Source organism: Hippopotamus amphibius, chromosome 10 (genome assembly GCF_030028045.1).
Source record: "Hippopotamus amphibius kiboko isolate mHipAmp2 chromosome 10, mHipAmp2.hap2, whole genome shotgun sequence".
Taxonomy (NCBI): Eukaryota; Metazoa; Chordata; class Mammalia; order Artiodactyla; family Hippopotamidae; genus Hippopotamus; species Hippopotamus amphibius.
The window spans coordinates 69698385-69717214 of NC_080195.1; the positions used below are offsets into that span (position 1 = coordinate 69698385).

Below are 18830 nucleotides of genomic sequence, written 5' to 3' on the forward strand. Positions count from 1 at the left end.
GAAAGTCATTTTATCTCTCCGACATTGGCGTCATCCCTGTTGAAAAAGAGAATTAAAGTACTGGATCTCTTATATTTCTTCCAGCCCCCAAAATTGGTGATTCTGAGTGCTGTTAATGAGAGTGATAATCAAGGCAATTCTTTGAATTAGTCATCATTTGTCTTGTTTTGTCATATTTCTGAAATTCTCTGGTTGTTTCCTATTTCATTTGTTTATTTTAATCACAGAGGAATAGTAGATAAATGAAAAATACATAAAAGTTCTCCATTTTATAATCATCACCAAAAATAAAGGTTATTTCTATAAAAAAAAAACTAGGTTTTGATATTTCATTGCAATTTCAAATACTACCCCACATCACCTGTTTAGCATTTGATAGAATTTAGCAAACTTGTCTTTCAGATTTTAGATTGCCTTAAATCCCATTTTCAGTTTTTCAGCGTTGTCTAGGTCAACACTATGATAATTTTTAAATTTCATGGTGTTTTGTAGTTTTATCAGCTCAATTTTTTAATTCACTTGACTGTTGCTAAAAATTAGACTTTAACATTGACTTTTTTGTATAACTTGACCTACCTTAAAATGATTACTTTTGACCCAAAATAAAACTGAGCAAAACATTTGCATATATTGTTCTTGTGGAATTTGTGGGGTTGTACCTGTAATCTTGCTTTGAGTTACTAGATGATACTTTAGTAAAACAACAGTAACTGTCTTTGCCTTTTTTTTTTTTAATGAAAATTTGTATTTTAATTAATGGTGACCAATAAATACTGAAAGACTATTTTTTGTTTTTTTTATAGTCTAGTCCTTAGAGTTATTAGACTATCTAAGTATAACTGACCACAAATTGTAATTTATTATTATCTGTGGTTGGAGAAATTGCTTTATATTTGAATAGCACTTTTAAATTGTCAACTTCAGTGTGTTTTGGAAAGCATTTGTTTGAACTGATGGAAAAACTGGCAGAGTCCTGGTGCTTTGACTATTCTTTCTCCACCTGAGCAGTAGCTGTAGTTTTTTAGGGGGTGAAGGAATGCACAAATATTGTCAGTTCAGGGTTCAATATCAGTGAAAAAAATGGAAAATCAGTGGTTATTGTCTGTTGGCTTATGTTTGCCTTAATGTAAAAATGAACTAATTACTGGGCTTCTGTCTATTGGGTTTGAGATATTCATGTGCAAGCAGACTATATCAAATTATCTTTTTTTCTGGGATAGCAAATACTTGTAAAGCAAATGCAAAAAAAATGTGTTTTTGTTTAATTAATTGGGCTTTCAGGATTTCACCAAAGAAAAGCATCTAATCACAGTGTGTGAGATAGAGGTAAAGTATTAAATCATATTCCACTTTGGGCCATTATAAAATCTACCATGTTGTGCAATTTTGTTTTAGTAATTTGTTTTGAAAACTTGAGAATTACAGATTTTTCAAAGTTCGTAAGGTTTTTTTGTCAATCATCTAATCCACAGGACTTCTCAATCTCTGGGCCAGAATTATCACAGGGGAGCACCATACCCACATATACACCAAGCATGGTATCTGGCTGCACAAATGTCTTAGGTATTTCTTTTTTTAAACAACCTGTGATTTTTTTTAAATGTGCACTTATTTATTATTGACTTTATATAGTATTGTTTTATCCAATTGTTTTTAATTTGATGATTTTAAAAAGCAGTTGTTCTAGTGTTCAAGTTTTTTTAATGTTAGGCAGTTAATCCCAACATGAAATGTTTAGGAACCACTGAGCAAAGTCAGTCCTTTCAAATAGGGAGGGAGAGATGTACCTAAACATTTTAATAAAGGGGTCAAAAATTGAGTAGCCTGCTGTAGTCAGTCGTGGTTGAAATGAAATAATTCTCTCCCCCGCAATGATCTGTTTCTAATCTTTTTTTTTTTTTAAATCAGGATCACCAGTGGCATTCTTATATAATTAAGTACAGTGAACACCTTTCAGTCTTTATCTTATTTGATCTTTCACAATATTTCACATTGTCTTCTCTTAATTTCATAATTTTTCCTTTGGCTTCTGAGACACTATGTTCTCCTGATTTTCTTTGCTTTTCTTAAAACTTCCTGATACCTCCCTTTGCTGATTCCTCTCAGTCTCTTTTCTCTGCCTCTTTTGGTGACCTTCATAGTTCTGTCATAGGCATCTTTATGTTGCATACCTTCACTGGATGCTTACTTGCCCTCCAGAAGCTTCACTTAACACTTATATACTGATGGCCCCCTAATTTCTTATTTATAGCCCAGACCTCTCAAAGGCCCAAATTTAAAGGAAATCTTCACCTCATTACCTTACAAGTGTTTCACACCAGATTCCTGTTTCTCCTGAGAATATTCCTTATCATTTAATGTGTGTCATCTAACTAGTTTCCCAAGTCAGAAACTTGGATATCATCCCTAATTTCCTATTCTTTCCATGTTCTCCACATTCAATCTAGAAAAATATCCAGAAAATTATGCTTTTTAAATATCCATTTCCACTGCTATTTCTTGATGGAGTAACTGATACTTTCATTATTGTCTTCCTCCAATCCATTTTGTCACTACTAGAGTAAATCCTAACAGTCCCATGCTTCAAACTTAAGTGGTGTTCTGTTCATTGCTCACAAGGTGAAGTTCAAATTCATCATGATTTTAGACCCTCTGTGATCTTGGTCCTGCTTACCTCTTCTCTTGCCACTTCCTCTTGTTTCTTATCTTCGGGTGTTCTTTAACACTGCCCATTACCCCTACCTTCTCACCCTTCAAGTCACAACATGTAGGTCATTTCACCTTTTCTGACACCCTTTTCTACCTAAGCATACTGCTATGTGATTACATAACACCATGAATTTTTCCACAGCACTTGCCACATGGTACTAGAGTCATTTATTCATGTCTTTCCTACTAAACTGAATCTGTGAAGGCTGGGACTGGCTCTATCTTTCTCACCATTTTTCAGAACCTGGCACAATGCAGGTGTTAAGTGAATGAACCAATGAAGCTTCATTATTTGACATTTTTAAAAACTTCCCACAAATCGAATGTTTTTTCAAAATTTCCAGCTTTTCATTTGTATTCTACCAGTTTATCCTAGAAATTGGTGTAACAGTCTTAAACCTCATTTACACATTCTTTTTATAAATCTTGATTTTGTGTAAACTACAATCATAATCCTGCAGAAGCAGCATTCTTACACATTGGTTCTTCTTAGGTAAAGAGTTCTCTGTATTAAGATTTAGTAGGCGAGGTTGTAGATTTTTAAAATTTCAGGACATAATATGGGAAAGGACTTTCTTATTAAGTACCTTTTATCCTAGATTTGATTCTTATAAAAGTAACAGTTGATCAATAAAGTATTGAAAGATTGTTTCTCATGAGGTAAGTGTTCAGAGTTGATTGCTACTTTTGTACACCTGGGATTCAAATTTTAAAATATGCCTTTGGAATTTGGTAAGTTTAAGGGAATAAAACCATTTAAGGGAAACATTATGGAACCACCTCATGTATATTTTAACCTGATGTAAATGTGTGATTATGGTGATAAGTAATACAGTAGTTCCCTCTTACCCACAGTTTCAGCTTTCCGTAGTTTCAGTTACCCACACAGTAAGCTGTGGTCTGAAAATATTAAATGGGAAATTACAGAAATAAACAGTTCATAAATTTAAAATTGTGTGCCATTCTGAGTAGCATTATGAGATCTCACCCAGTCCCACTCCGTCCTACCCTGGATGTGAATCATCCCTTTGTCCAGTGTATCCTGCCCGTTAGTTCCTTTGTAGCTGTCAGACTGACTTGCGTTAATAACCCTTACTTTACTTAATAGCCCAAAGCACAAGAGTAGTGATGCTGGCAATTCAGATATGCCAAAGAGAAGCTGTTAAAGTGAAAAGCCGTTCAGTAAAAAGGTGAATGTTCTTGACTTAATAAGGAAAGGAAAAATAATCATATGGTGAGGTTGCTAAGATCTATGGTTAAGAATAAATCTTTCTGAATTGTGAAGAAGGAAAGAAATCTGTGCTCGTTTTGCTGTCACACTCAAACTACAAAAGTTACAGCCACAGTGTGTTTAGTTAAGATGGAAAAGGCATTAAATTTGTACAATAAGATATTTTGGAAAAGAGACCACATTCACAAAAGTTATTCACGTAACTTTTATTACAGTATGTTATAATTGTTCTATTTTATTATTAGTTACTGTTAATCTCTTACTCTGCCTAATTTATAAATTAAATTTTATCCTTGGTACGTATATATAGGAAAAAATGTATATCTAAGTTTCGATACTGTTTGCAATTTCAGGCATTCCCCGGGGGTCTTCAAATGTATCCCCTGCAGATAAAGTGGAGATTGCCTATTTTATTTCCTTACACATGGATTAACATACCTGATTCTAGCTCATTTCATTTTACAGTGACTATATGTATGTGATCATCAGAATAATATTTTATAAATCCTTGCTAAGAATTTACAGTGATTTCTTATCACTAAATTTATATCATTGAAAGCTTTTTGTACCTAGTCACGTTACCATCACAGGACTTCTTTTAGAGCTCCCTTTCTCGTCTCCTGAATTTCTTCTGTGTGTTTGTGCCGAATAACCCTTTTGACGTTGTTTTTCCTCCTTGGAGTATTTTCCTGACTGTCGTTTGTTAGTCATTTTGGTTCCAGAGCAGATTCTTGTAAGTAACCTTCACTGAAGTAACCTTGACTTACAATTCAAACCCTGATTGTTTTCTTACTTTGTATTCTACTAAATTTACCGGGATTATATCAATACTTTACCTGTTGCTTTGGTCTTTAAATGTAATTTGTTTTCCATAGTAGATTTGCCTCTGCAGGAAGTGAGGGGCAGGTTCCTAGATTTTTGCCTTTGTTTGACAAGTTTCAACAGTGTTTGTTGTAGAAAGAGAAGACATACATATTTACTGTGTTTCTCATTGTTTCCTTTTAGATTTATTACTTACTTGTTTTTAATCCTTATGTCTTACCCAAATAGTTTTGTATGTAAGTGTGTGTGTATGCAGTTGCTACTCTTTGAACTAAAAATTTTCTGGTTATTGGCTACACAATTTGCTAATCATCTAATGTACATTTTCTTAATGTGAATTGGAGTTTCATTGTTTGATCAGCAGCAGTTCTTTGGAGAGGTTGCCAGTTTACTTGTTTATTTCCTGCACTGTCTCTAGTGTTCCTTCAGGATAAAGAGTATCCTGTTGATTGTACAGTGGAGTCACTTCAAATGTGCTTTTAACTAAAGTGAAATCAGTTACACTTGCTTGGCAAAAGAAAGAAAAAGACCTAATTATGCTGATGATTCTCTCTGTCCTTTTACTCTGGGGTCAATGAGCAAGGTATGATTCTTTAACTATTTCCTTTGTTTCAGTTCCAGAGTACAAGTCTGGATGTGATTCTAATGATCTTCATTCTTCATAAAGTGTGGATGACAGTGCATACAGTACAGAAGTAAAGTTTAGGCTATGTGGGGCCAGATTGCTTGTTTGGATCGTGCCTTGGGCAAGCTTCTAGATAGATCTCTCTGGCTTCATTTGCTTGGGTGTAAAATGGAGATAATAATAGCACATACCTTGCATTTCTAGTGTGTTATGCTTCTGAAGAATTTTCACAAGTAATTTTGACAATTGATTTTTGCTTCATGTCAGAAGTCCCTAGAAGATTCAGCTCCAAATATTTGTTGAATTCATTTAGCAGAATCACATGGAGTCATGGAGTTGACTCTGCTGGACATTACGAAAAGATGAAACTTACTCAAATCTTGGATGGAAAAAAAGCTAAGCTTTGTAGCAGATTGTTTTAAGTAATACTTTGTGTGACATACTAGGCACAAGTGAATGTCTTTTCTTTTTATAATTTATCCAGATTCTGTTTGAAACCAGTATTCACAGAATTTAAATTTATGCCTATGTATTACTCATGGGAATTGAATACATAGTACCTAATCTTTTCAAACAGTTTTCTTTTAGAAATAGATTGGTATTTTTTGAATCCACCAAAGTTACATGTAAGAGGCCAGAGTGGCAGAAGTGGAGTACAGGAGTTTGGATGCTTGTATGTAGGCAATGGTAGTGGGACGTTATTGGAAGGTTTTCATCAGGGATTATGGTCCAGCTTACTTGTTGAAAAATATCTTTCAGATCAATCAGAAACTAATTTGTTGTAAGAAAAGTAGGAGAAAGATGCATTTTCATGGAATTTTAGTGTAAAACATTATGAAATGTTCAGAACCTTAAAAAAGGTTACCAAAACCAACAGTGATTTCCAGTAACATAACGGCTTTATAGTCTTTTAAATCTCCTTAGTAGCTTTTAGATATGCAAATAGACCACAGGAAAAGATACTGGCATTTCAGGGTGTTCCCATTATGTTCTAGAGCTGTGTGTCTTCATTTCTCATTTATAAAATATGCTTTCAAAATTATCTTTGGGCTTATTTTCCAACTTCAACCTTTAATTCCAGAAGTTCTTATTACAACTTCAAAAGGTGGACTAAGTGGGGGAGAAAGTGACTGAAAAGCAGTGCAAAGGATTCCTGAGAGTTGGAATTAAAATCTCTTATAAAGAATTGGTAGTTGTATATTTTCTAATTTAATATTTTTCCTCCAGTGCATTTATTTTCATTTCTGCCTGGTATTGGCCTCAAAGCCTGTGAAAATAATGTCTAATTCCTGACATAGCAGAAGGCTGGTGTTAATTGATAAACTGGCATTGTGCTAAGTAGCTTTTTGTCCTGAATTTTACCAGTGGGCCAAAATAATTAGCTTTTTGTACTGTCCCTGTTGTAATGCCATTCTTTCTCTGCATTTTTATTAATGAAGGGAAGCAGTTGGACAGAAAGTAATGTGGCAGTCGGGGGTGAGGTGCAGTGAGCAAGCAGAAGGTGATAGGGAGGTTAACTAAGATATTGCTCCCCCCAAACATGGTTTGGTTGCCTTGTGGAGTGACAGTGGGAGAAAATTCGCAGTTTGGTGATTTGCTTATATAATTTGACCCTTTTTCACTCAGTGTCATTTAGAGCATTTTTTTTCCCAGTACAATAAGGAAAGGAAATTAAGCAGGTTCTGATTTTGGTCTTAAGAGATAAAGAATTTATAATAATTTTTAAAGGGAGTCTCTTGTAAAACTTGACTAAATGGAGGGGAGTGGGTAATTGAAAGATGCTCTTGGTTAGTTTTAGGTTGATTTAGACTTTGCTAAATAAAAATAGGAAGTATCCAGCTTTCTAAGGAGAGGAAGCCTTGTATACATATCCAGACTCTTCTCTATTCTTTTAACTTGTCTGCCCTCATGGTAACTGCCTCTCCTTGTATTCTGTGTGATCTCCTGTAGCCTTAAACTTCCAGTAGACAGGAAGGAGTTCACTGCCTGTTTGTGCTAATGAAACAAGGTCATTACTCTGCCCGAAGAATGTTCTTTTTATTTAATGCAAATCTTTAGTAAAAATACTAAATAAATTTTCAATATGTTTGTAGTCAAACATACTTCTCACAGGCATTTGACACATTATTTTCTATATCAGCAGTGTATTAGAATGTGTATTGGCCATGGTCTCAGTGACTTAGAAACATTGTAAACTTTTTATAAGAAATTTAAATAATGTTTTTCTTGTTTTTGTATTTAACATCAAAAGTAATTGAGTTTCAGTATTTGAAGTTTTATGAGGCACATAAAGTTTTGTGGATATGATGTTTTCTAGGCAGATTGTACCTTGTATCAATAAAACTGCCCTTCTGAGCTCCATTTGAGGCATTTGAATGGTGTTTTGTCTGATAATGCCTTTTCACCTGATACTGCCTTCTTTTTTGCAAGTATTTGCATGCTGTAACTTTTTTACATTTTTGACCTGTCATTTTGTTTTAGGTCATGCCTTATAGGTAGCATATGGTTATTTTTTATTTTAAATAGTTTATTTATAATAGGGAGATTTAACCTATTCATGTTTATTGTTATTACTGACATGTTTAATAATTTCTGCCTTTTTGTTTCATCCTTTACCCTCCCCTTCCTGCTTTTTGTTGTATTGATCATCTCCCCCACTTTGGGGTTTATTTTTAATGGTAAGGAAGTTGTGCACTTCTGTTTCTGTTCTTGTGTTCAACCTTAAATGCTAATTTAGTTAGGTATAAGATTTTAAGTTCAGGATAATCTTTCTTTAGGACTTTAAAGTTGTAGCTTCATTGCTTTTTAATACCTAATGTTGGTGACAGTCTGGCCCCAGTTTGGTTCTTTTTTCTTTGTAGTTAATCTGGTTTCTTTCTTTCTACCTAAAAACTTTAAGAATTTTTACTGTGCAATTTCACAATGGTATGTCTAAAAATGTGTATCTTTTTTTTTTTCTTCCAACTTCAGGAATTTTTCTAGTATTTTCTTAAGACACTTCTTTCTGTGCCTTTCCTTCTAAACTTCAGATAGGTAGATGTTGGAACTTTGGGATTTATACTCCATATCATTTAACTTTTCCTCCAAACTTCTCACCTCCCTATCCTTTGCTCTATCACTGCATTCTAGGAGATTTCCTTGGTTCTGCCTTCTATTCATTAATTTGTTTCTCTGTTATGCTCATTCTAATATACAATCCATTCATTGAGTTTTTGTAATAATCCTTTTTAATTTTCAAGATGTCTAATTGGAGCTCTTTAAAAGCAGCCTTTTTTTTTTTTTAAAGAACTTTTATTGAGATACAGTTAACAGACAATAAACTTCATATATTTAAAGTGTACAGTTTGGTATCCCAATCTCCCAGTTCATTCCCCCCCAACCCTCTCCTCTTTCCCCACTTGGTTCCATATGTTTGCTCTCTACATCTGTGTCTCTATTTCTGCCTTGCAAACTGGTTGATCTGTACCATTTTTCCATAGTCCGCATATGTGTTAATATAGGATATTTGTTTTTCTCTTTCTGACTCACTTCACTCTGTATGACAGTCTCTAGGTCCATCCATGTCTCTACAAATGTCCCAGTTTCATTGCTTTTTACAGCTGAGTAATATTCCATTGTATATATGTACCACATCTTTTTTATCCATTCATCTGTTGATGGACATTTAGGTTGCTTCCATGTCCTAGCTATTGTAAATGGTACTAAAAGCAGCCTTTTTTTAAAGAGACTGTGACAACCTCTCGTTCCTCTGATATTAAATTTTCTGTTTGCTTTGTGTATCCTGCTTTCTCAAATACTAGTTTTTTATTTGAATCTGGTGCCTCTCTATTGTATTAATTTATCTTTATGTTAGCAACTCTTGACAATATGGTCTCTTGGAAGACAGGCAAGGTATGCTTGTCACCTGTCTCTTGGGTGAAAGGGATCCTCACTCCTGAATGATACAGTCCTACTCCAGTCTGACTTCTGTTTCTCTTAGTGGAATGGGAGGACTGATGAGGTTGCGTCAAGTGCAGTTTTCCAGCAGCTAGAATCCACAACTACATAGGAAGGTCCTAGTTGTCTTCTATTATGAATGTTTTGTGCCAAGGATTTTTACTGTCATAGTTTTTGGAAGGTGATTAAAGCTATTTACAAGTGGAAGTTTTCATATTCATCTATTACTCTATTTGTGTTTTATTTGGCTCCTTTCATCCTCCCACATAATATTTTAAAATAAGCATGTTTGTTATTGACACTAGCTAGCTTAAATTAGCTGTTTAACATTCTGAACTTAAGAGTTTCCTACACATTCTTTGCATACTATACTTTAAAAAAAAATAACTGTAGCTACATTCAGACTAAAGGAGAGGGGAAACAAAAGGGAAATGGAGGGAAAAAGTGGCAAAGAAAAATGAAGCAAGAGTAAGGGAGAAAAGAGCAGATACAGAAGGTTGCTATCCCATCATCTCTTTGTGACTGAGATGCCCTGGGCCCCAAGCAACACAGCCTTCACAGCCCCTGTAAGTTAGTTGTGGGAGCAGCTGCTTCTGCTTTGCTTTGTCAGTGCTTACCTTTGGAGATACACAGGTTCTTTCATGATCACTTATTTGTTAAAGTTGAATGATGTTGACAAACAAAGTTTGGGGTAAAGATGTGCCACAAAGCTCTTGGACCTAGTAGCTGGAAGCTAGTTAACTGGATTTGTCTACAAAGGTGCTTTCCAAATGTTGATTGAAGTTTTTGCAACTGTCCTCAGTGGGTATTAACTTACCAACCCATGAAGTATGCGAGTTGGGTCCTCTAGGAAGCAGATCTGAGACAAAGATAGGAATGCCAAAAACTTATTGATTAGCAAACAGAAGATTTGGGAAAGCAATTGTCATGAAGATGGCAAGTGTTTCTAGTATCTCTTCCACACTGTTGACAAACAGCCTAATAGAAAAATAGCAATACATGAGAATTAGTGGTTTTAAGAATTAAAAAATCAAATGGCCAATAAACACGAACAGACTTTCAAATGCATTGATAGTGAGGAAAATGTGAATTAAAATAATATCAGAATATTATGTTACACTGGGGTTTTTCAGCCTAGGCACTATTGACAGTTTGGATCTGATAAGGTGTTGTGGGGTGTTGTCCTGTGCATTGTAGAATGTTACCATTCCTGATTTCTACCTACTAAATACCAGTAGCACCTCCCCCCGACCCTAGTTGTTATAATCAAAAATGTCTCCAGACATTGTGAAATGTACCCTACAGGGAAAATCATCCCTGATTAAGAACCATTGTTTTATACTCATTAGACTGAAAAAAATTAAACACAGCTGTTGTATCTCTTGGTGGCAGGAATGGTGGGAACTTTACTTTAAAGCACTACAGCCTTTTTGGGGGGAAGGACTGAGTGTTTTTCAAGTTAAAAATATATAAACCTTTTGGGGCTTCCCTGGTGGTGCAGTGGTTAAGAATCTGCCTGCCAGTGCAGGGGGCACAGGTTCGGATCCCTGGGCCCAGAAGATCCCACAAAAAAGAAGAAAAAAATATTTATAAATCTTTTGGCTTAGCAATCCTGTTACTAAGACTCTATCTCATTAAGATATTTATATGAGTGACTTGCATTGTGAACAACCATTCTACCGTTCCATTTTTCCTTCAGTGTGTCATTTAATCACTGTTATCTGAATTTCTTACTGAGTATTGATGTTTCATAATTGTTTCCTCATATTTCAGAACTCTCTTGATAGAGCCCAAGCAGCCAAGAACAAAGGCAACAAATATTTTAAAGCAGGAAAATATGAACAAGCTATTCAGTGCTATACTGAGGCTATCAGTTTGTGCCCTACAGAGAAGAATGTTGACCTTTCCACATTTTATCAAAACAGAGCTGCTGCCTTTGAGCAGTTGGTATGTATCCTAGGTTGGCTTTTTTGTTCGTTTTGTTTCTCTTTGTTTGCATAATGCTTCAGTTAATACCACTTAAATACATCTAATAAGCTTTTTGAAGTTGTTTTGAAATTGTAGGATTTTTCTTTTGTTTTTATATCCTTTAATTACATAACTTTTTAAGAACAGATTTTAGTTTTGCTCATTACACATATAATCCAAAGTGGTATATATTAGATTTTACAAAATTAGATAATACAGCAAGTTAAAGTTTCTGGTGACCCACCCCCCATCCTCCTCAACAGTTTGAGTCTGTTTCTTCAACTTTTGTCTCCATATATATCATATAGCATATGTAGGGGGTGAGGGAGATCAAAGATGAATTCCTGTTACATTGTTTGCAACATATTTTTCCAGTTGCCACTATATCTTGTACAGCTTTTCCTAGCACACACAGATCAGTTTCATTCTTTTTAAAGGCTGTATGAAGTAGCTGTTATATGGTTGTATAGTGGAAAACATTTCCCTGTTGATGAACATTTGAATTGCTTCCTATTTTCCCTATTGCATTCAGTGTTGCAGTAAATATTTTTGTAAGGTTTTTTTTTTTTTTTTTTTTTGCATATTTTTGGGAGAATAAAATTCTAGAAATGGGAATATAAAGAGATAGTGTCAGTACCTATTCTAATAATAATATATGAGCATGCTTGTTTTCCAGTATCTCACTGACTGTGTTTATTATCAGTCTTAATAATATTTTCCACTGTGGTAGGAGAAAAATACCCTCTCATTGTTCTAAGTTGCACTTTTTTGGAGGCTGGTGAAGTGGACCATCTTTTTCTTTGTTTATTGGGCATTTGTATTTTCTGCATTTTTTGTTCAACCAAATTTTATTGACTTTCATATACGAAAGGTTACTATACTAGGAGCTGGGTCTATAAAAGCAAGCAATTATGCATAGAACAATTAAATGACATTTTGATAAATGCTTTGATTCTATAAGAGACGAATGGCTGGGGTTGTTGCATAAAATAGTGGAGAATAGTGTTACAAATGGAGGAAACAGTGCATGTAATTACTTTGAGGCAGGCAAGAATTTGCCATGATTAAAGAAATATGTATAAAGGATCCTGGGGTATAGAAAGATGAAATTGGAGAAGTAGCAGAGGCCACATCAGGCAAAGCCTTGCAATGGTAAGAAGGTTGGATTTGATTCTGAGTGTGATGGGAAATATTTAAGGGTGTTTTGTGGCACACGGGCTTAGTTGCTCTGTGGCATGTGGGATCTTCCAGAAACAGGGATTGAACCCGTGTCCCCTGCATTGGCAGGCGGATTCCTAACCACTGCACCACTAGGGAGATCCCGAGGATTTTTAATAGGGCAGAAACATCATCTAAAATTGTTCTCACTGTTCTGTCAAGAATATATTAGAGGGAGGCAAGAGTGGCACGGAGACTAAGGAAGGATGTTGTAGTTGCCTAGGTGAGACAAGAAGGAAAGCTGAAGACCAATAGAACTTGCTGTTGCATTGGATGTGAAGGGTGAAGAGAAGCAGGAGTTTTAATAATAGTGGAGTGAGGAAGGAGTGAGACAGCAGACAGTTGAATCAAGAAAAGTCTCTATTTTAGGAGAGTGCTTTGGGTTAAAGAGATAAATTTGAGAGTCATCTAATTTTAGGTGTTATATACTACCAGGACAATAGATGTGATCACCTAAGAGAGAGGAGGGATGAGTCCTTGAGCATTCCAGCATGTAGAAATCAGATAGACGGGGGGAAGTCAGCTACAGAAATTGGGAAGGAGCAGCCCGTGAGGTAGGTGGAAATCAAGTAGAGTGGCAACTCCTTGGAGGCTTGGCAATAAAGAGGAGCTAAGAAATGGGGTAATAACTGTAGGGAATTATGGAATCAAAGGAGGGTTTTTAAAAGATGGAAAATACTAAAGCAAGTGTTTTTGTGCTAATAGGAATGATTCAGTAGAGAAGCAGGTTGATGCAGAGGCAGGATAGCTAACAGTGAAGTCCTTGAAGTGGGGAGAGTGTGGATCCGTACCACAAGTGGAGGGTTGGCCTTTGATGAAGAGTGGTGCTTCCTCAGTTTTAACAGGAGGAAAGGAGGAGATGATATGATCACATAGATACAGGTAGGTTGTAGATTTGGTGGTAGAAAGATGGCTTAAGTATATCCTTTACCTATTTTTAAAAATCAGGTTGTTTATCTTTATTATAGTTATTTATATGAACCATTACACTGTATTTTGGATGTTAACTCTTTGTATGAATTGGGAATATTTTTCTGTTGTGGGACTCAATACTTGGCCTACTGAGTTTAGAAAACTGATTCCTATCGAACAGTGCTTCATTTAGTGTGACTTTTTTTTTTTAATACTTTCAATTACAGCAAAAATGGAAAGAGGTGGCACAAGATTGTACAAAGGCTGTTGAACTTAATCCCAAATATGTGAAAGCTCTCTTTAGACGTGCAAAAGCCCACGAGAAGCTAGACAATAAGAAGGAATGTTTAGAAGGTGAGGGTGTTTTTGTGTTTATGTATAAAAATTACTAAAGGCTTTGTAGTCATTGGTAAATTTACACAAAACTCTGCCTATGAGTAGAGAAATCAGTTGTGTTTAAAAGTTTGACTCTTCCCCAATTGAGACTTTGTTTTCTAGTTTAAATTGAGATTGCTGATACTTGAGTACTGTCTCTGTTCCCAGCTATGGAATTAAATGATTTATATACCACACATTTTAAACTTGGCAGTTAATAAGCATCAGTGTAATTTCATGAATAAGATAATCAGAAGAGAGGTTTTAGTGATTGATAGTGTTTCTAAGATTCTGCATATTTTCAGTTAATATCCTATATAAATATGAAATAGTTTTGAGACGAATCATTAAAACATTTGTTTTTTGCCCTTGGTATTTTCAAACATCTTATACTCAATTAGAAATTGTGGAATTGACACAAAGCATCAAGTGAATTTGCCATTCTCAGTAAATACTATAAATATTCCTAGGCCTCTAATTGGCTGTATCTGCTACCAAAACTTCAATTAGGGTATCGCCACTGGCCTGTAAAGTACATTCTTCGAGGTGATGTAGAGCTAAACCAAAATGCAATTTCTACAGTCTAAAAGTAATTTCCACTACATATTTAAATCTGCTTTAAAAGCATCAATAAGGACTTCCTAGGTGGCTCAGTGGTTACGAATCTGCCTGCCAATGCAGGGGACACAGGTTTGATCCCAGCTCCATGAAGATTCCACATGCTGCGGAGCAACTAAGCCTGTGCACCACAACTGTTGAGCCTGTGCTCTAGAGCCGGTGAGCCACAGCTATTGAGCCCGTATGCCACAACTGCTGAAGCCCGCACACCTAGAGCCCATGCTCTGCAACAAGAGAAGCCACTGCAATGAGGAGCCCACACACCACAATGAAGAGTAGCACCCACTTGCCTCAACTAGAGAAAGCCCATGTGTAGCAACGAAGACCCAATGCAGCCAATAAATAAATAAATAATTTTTTAAAAAGCATCAATAATCAGAAATTTAGACAATTATTTTTTAAAAAAACATTATTATTTAAAAGGGAAATGCTGTTTTATTTATTTATGTATTTACTTATTTATTTTAAATCTGGATTACCAATTGAGAATGGGTTAGAGAACATTTTAGAAAAACTTGAGGTTTTGCGGTATCATGTACTTTGGTGATGGGTGGAAGGAGTATTACTTTAGAAAAGAGAATTCTGAATTTTGTACCAGACCTTGAAGTTATATTAAGAGATAATTGTAGAGAGGCATTTAAATGGATTTTAGATGGAGAAATGGGATGGGAAAAGACACTGACATTGGCACTAGCCAGATTGTCAGGAGAACATACAGCAGATTGACCTGTTTGGAGGAGCAAGGATTTGGAATTGTGAGAAATTGGGTTCAAAAAGAGAGGGACAGCCATTGTTGACTACTTTGAATGAAAGGTTGAGAGGTAAGGAAACACTGATCTTTTTAATTTCAAACCACTGTATATTGAGCTGTAGCCTAGCCAGGTTAAAATGGTATTTTGAAGCAGATTTAATTGAGAGTTCTGTGGCAAGATGGGTTTGGAGGCAAGGAGTAATCCTGAGGCCTATAAAAAAGACCACACATGAGAGAGCCACATTATGTTGATTTGGCCTATACTTACTGGCCAGAAAAGAATATTCCTGGATTACTTGTTTTATTTGCTGTATACAATGTTAGAGTGATGAGAAATATCACAAATCATGTAGTATAAGGGTGAGTCAAAAATTATCCACACTCTGGCTGTAGAATTTACAAAAGTTTTAATGTAACCAAAGTGCAGATAATTTTTGACTCACCCCTGTATAGTCCCTTTTATTTCACAGGTGAGGAAAGTGAATTCCAGAGAGGCAGAGTGACTTTGTGAGCTTTGAGTTTGGTCACAAAGTATGTAAAACCAAAGTATGAAGAATCAATTTATTGGAAATGATAGCCGTGTAAAGCTCTGAATTTAGTTTGGCTTTCTGTGGTAACATTGAGCCCATTTGATGCTGCTAATCATCTTTGCAATAACTTCATACTTACTCTTGTTTTTTACATCATTTCTAGATGTCACTGCTGTGTGTATATTAGAAGGGTTCCAAAATCAACAGAGCATGCTGTTAGCTGATAAAGTTCTTAAACTTCTTGGAAAAGAGAAAGCCAAAGAAAAATACAAGGTAAATTAATCTGAGTTGGTTAATAGAGAGAGTATACATTGTGAAGGGTTATTTCTAAATTATACTGCTTAAACTTGGGCATGAAGGTAACAACTGAATTAGAACTGGATTATATTTATTTTTCCTGTAATTTTGGGCTTTTGTGGCTTATCTTTTTATTTTTTATTTTTATTTTTTTCAAGATTTTGTTTTCTTTTTTTTTTGATATGGAAGTATCCTAGCCAATCCTGTGAAGTTATTTATAATAGCTTATCTTTTTAAAATAAGAATGTTAACTCTGTCCAGTATTGTACCTGGAGGATATTGAAAGAATTCATTTATATTAGAGGCTGCCAAACAGTGGCCTACAGGCCAAATCCAGCCTGCCACCTGTTTTTATAAATAATGTTCCAATGATGTTTTATTGGAACTCAGCCACTCACACATTGTTTTGGCTGCTTTTAAGCTGCAACAGCAGAGTTGAGTGGTTGTGACAGAGACTGTATGGCACATAAAGCCTAAAATATTTACTGTCTGTCCTTTTACAGAAAAAAATTCCCAACTCCTTTTCTTTAAAGTTTTTAAAGATATACTGTATAAATTGGCATTGGGTTTACACAGTTAGTAAATGGTTTAATTCAAGAGACATTTATTGAACAAAACGTCCAGAATGGGCATTTTAGAAGGGTAAGTACAAAGACATGGTCCTTGCCCTTATAGAATTATAGTTTAATGAGAGAGACCGTTAATAAGCATAATATACGCATCACATGGTAAAGTGTCATGGAGAGATGTATGTAGAGGGCGATGGGATTACCACAGGTATCACTAACATTGCTAGAGATTTTCTGCTAAATTTCATAATATCGAGGCAATTGTTTTTTCTTTAATAATAACTTGCTTTTTTCTTAAGCTGATTTTAATAATCTCTCTGAATTTTTAATTTTACATCTCTGAGTATTAGGTGAGTTAAAGTTAAAAAAGGCTTCTTCACTGCAGGACTTTCCTGTGCTAGTATGTGTTGTCAATCTCCAAGAGAAATAAAGCTGCAGTGGTTCTCAGTCTCTTTAAATTATGTAACTTTTTTTCTTCCCTTCAGCATCTGGTAGAACATGCTGTTTTGAGGAACTGGAACTGGTCCTCCTCAAAACATTTTGCAGAATACCATGTTAGAATCTCACAAATTGAACTTTGAAGGAACCTCATTTCCTTGAGTATGCTTCTATAATGCTATTGTTGAATAATTATCCTGGTTGGACTGCAGAGTAGTAAGAAAATATAAGATAGGGACTTGCCTGGTGGAGAATTGGTTAAGAATCCGCCTGCCAATGCAGGGGACATGGGTTCAATCCTTGGTCCGGGAAGATCCCACATACCTCGGAGCAGCTAAGCCAGTGCGCCACAACTACTAAGCCTGCACTCTAGAGCCCACGAGCCACAAGTATTGAAGCCCGTGCACCTAGAGCCTGTGCTCCACGATAAGATAAGCCACTGCACTGAGAAGCCTGCACAACACAACAAAGAGTAGCCCCTGCTTACCACAACTAGAGAAAGCTCATGTGCAGTGACGAAGACCCAAAGCAAGGCAATAAATTAATTAGTTTAAAAAAAAAAGAAAATGTAAGATAACCTACATTCATGTAAGTTGCAAATTAGTTTCCACATATATTTTCTAATCTGTATTCCACTTTGTAAATTCCACTTTGCAAAATACTTTTCATTTTATTATTTTTATTTTTACAGTAACCCTATAAGATAAATAAGGACAGTATATTTGTTGCTATTTTAGAGATGAGAAAACTGAAAGTAACATGTTCAAGGTCACATAGCTAATAAGTGGCACAGCTAGAATTTATATCTTGTTCCTTTGATACTTAAGGCCATACTTATAAAATATTGTTTTCATTTTAAATTTATAACTCTGTGAAAGACAGGAAAGTGGTAGCTTCATTTCTAAGCTGGAATAGGAAACTACAAGACATTAATGATATTTATTATCATTATTTATTCAGCTTCAGTAAGTGCTATTTAAATTTCTATTTAAGCTTTTTCCCTGAAGTGGTAAATGATTGCCACTTACATATTCCAACTCAGGGTCTCTAGTGAAATACGTGAGTTTGGTGTATTTATCATTTGGTGGGTGGCCATTTGATTTTAAATGGTATTTATTTGTATAATCTATAATTTCATATTGAATTAAGAAAAAGTTTTTCCTTAGATTTTCCTATCCAGTTTTCTTATTTTCCCATTCTCATCTATTCTAGATTAGATCATTTACTTACAAAGCCAGATTTCTTTTTTCCCCCTCTTTCAAATACAAAGACCTTAAATCTACCAAAATAATAGAAATGATATTTGTTATACATACAATTTAGAATACCATATCCACTCTAAAATCTTTGGGTTGAATTTTTTAAAGGATTCAAAATATGTTATGAGAGCCCTTTGGTGACGTTAGTCCCTTTCCCTTCTTCCTTTATGAATCAGGTTGCCATGCGAAAAAGTAATAATTAAAACAGGAAATATGATTTCATTCTGACTTTCAGTGGCATTTTCTGTAATGGAGATCTTCACATGCAGTACAAGTAGGGAACAAATGAAAGCCCATGGTAAATGGACTTAACATTTTAGCACCTGTGTAAGACATGATTCTGAGTAGTAAATTGAATTGTTAATCTTCTAGGACAGGAAGATAATTTTAACTCAGAAGGAGATAATTTTAACTCCGTTATTTACCTTCTTTGTTCCAGATTTCACCTTCTTTCAGTGAGTGGTTCTAAGAGTTCTTGGCAGTTTACATCTTTGGAGAGGGGAAAGTTTCTCATTTAAAACCTACTTTGAGCAGCTGGGACTGGCAGCATTACCACTTCCACTGTCTGTTGC

The 18830-nt window shown here is 35.2% G+C and overlaps 1 protein-coding gene across 2 annotated transcripts in view; it reads left to right on the forward strand.

The window, feature by feature from the left end:
• Positions 1 to 18830, forward strand: part of TOMM70 (translocase of outer mitochondrial membrane 70) — a 36847-nt gene that overhangs the window by 2018 nt on the left and 15999 nt on the right. For both annotated transcript variants that reach the window (XR_009047714.1, XM_057696976.1), the window contains exons 2-4: positions 11097 to 11270; positions 13649 to 13775; positions 15859 to 15968. Coding sequence is in view for 1 of the 2 variants with exons in the window: in XM_057696976.1 (XP_057552959.1) it covers positions 11097 to 11270; positions 13649 to 13775; positions 15859 to 15968 (411 nt within the window). In the remaining variant the exon portion in view is untranslated. The remainder of the gene's footprint in view (positions 1 to 11096; positions 11271 to 13648; positions 13776 to 15858; positions 15969 to 18830) is intronic.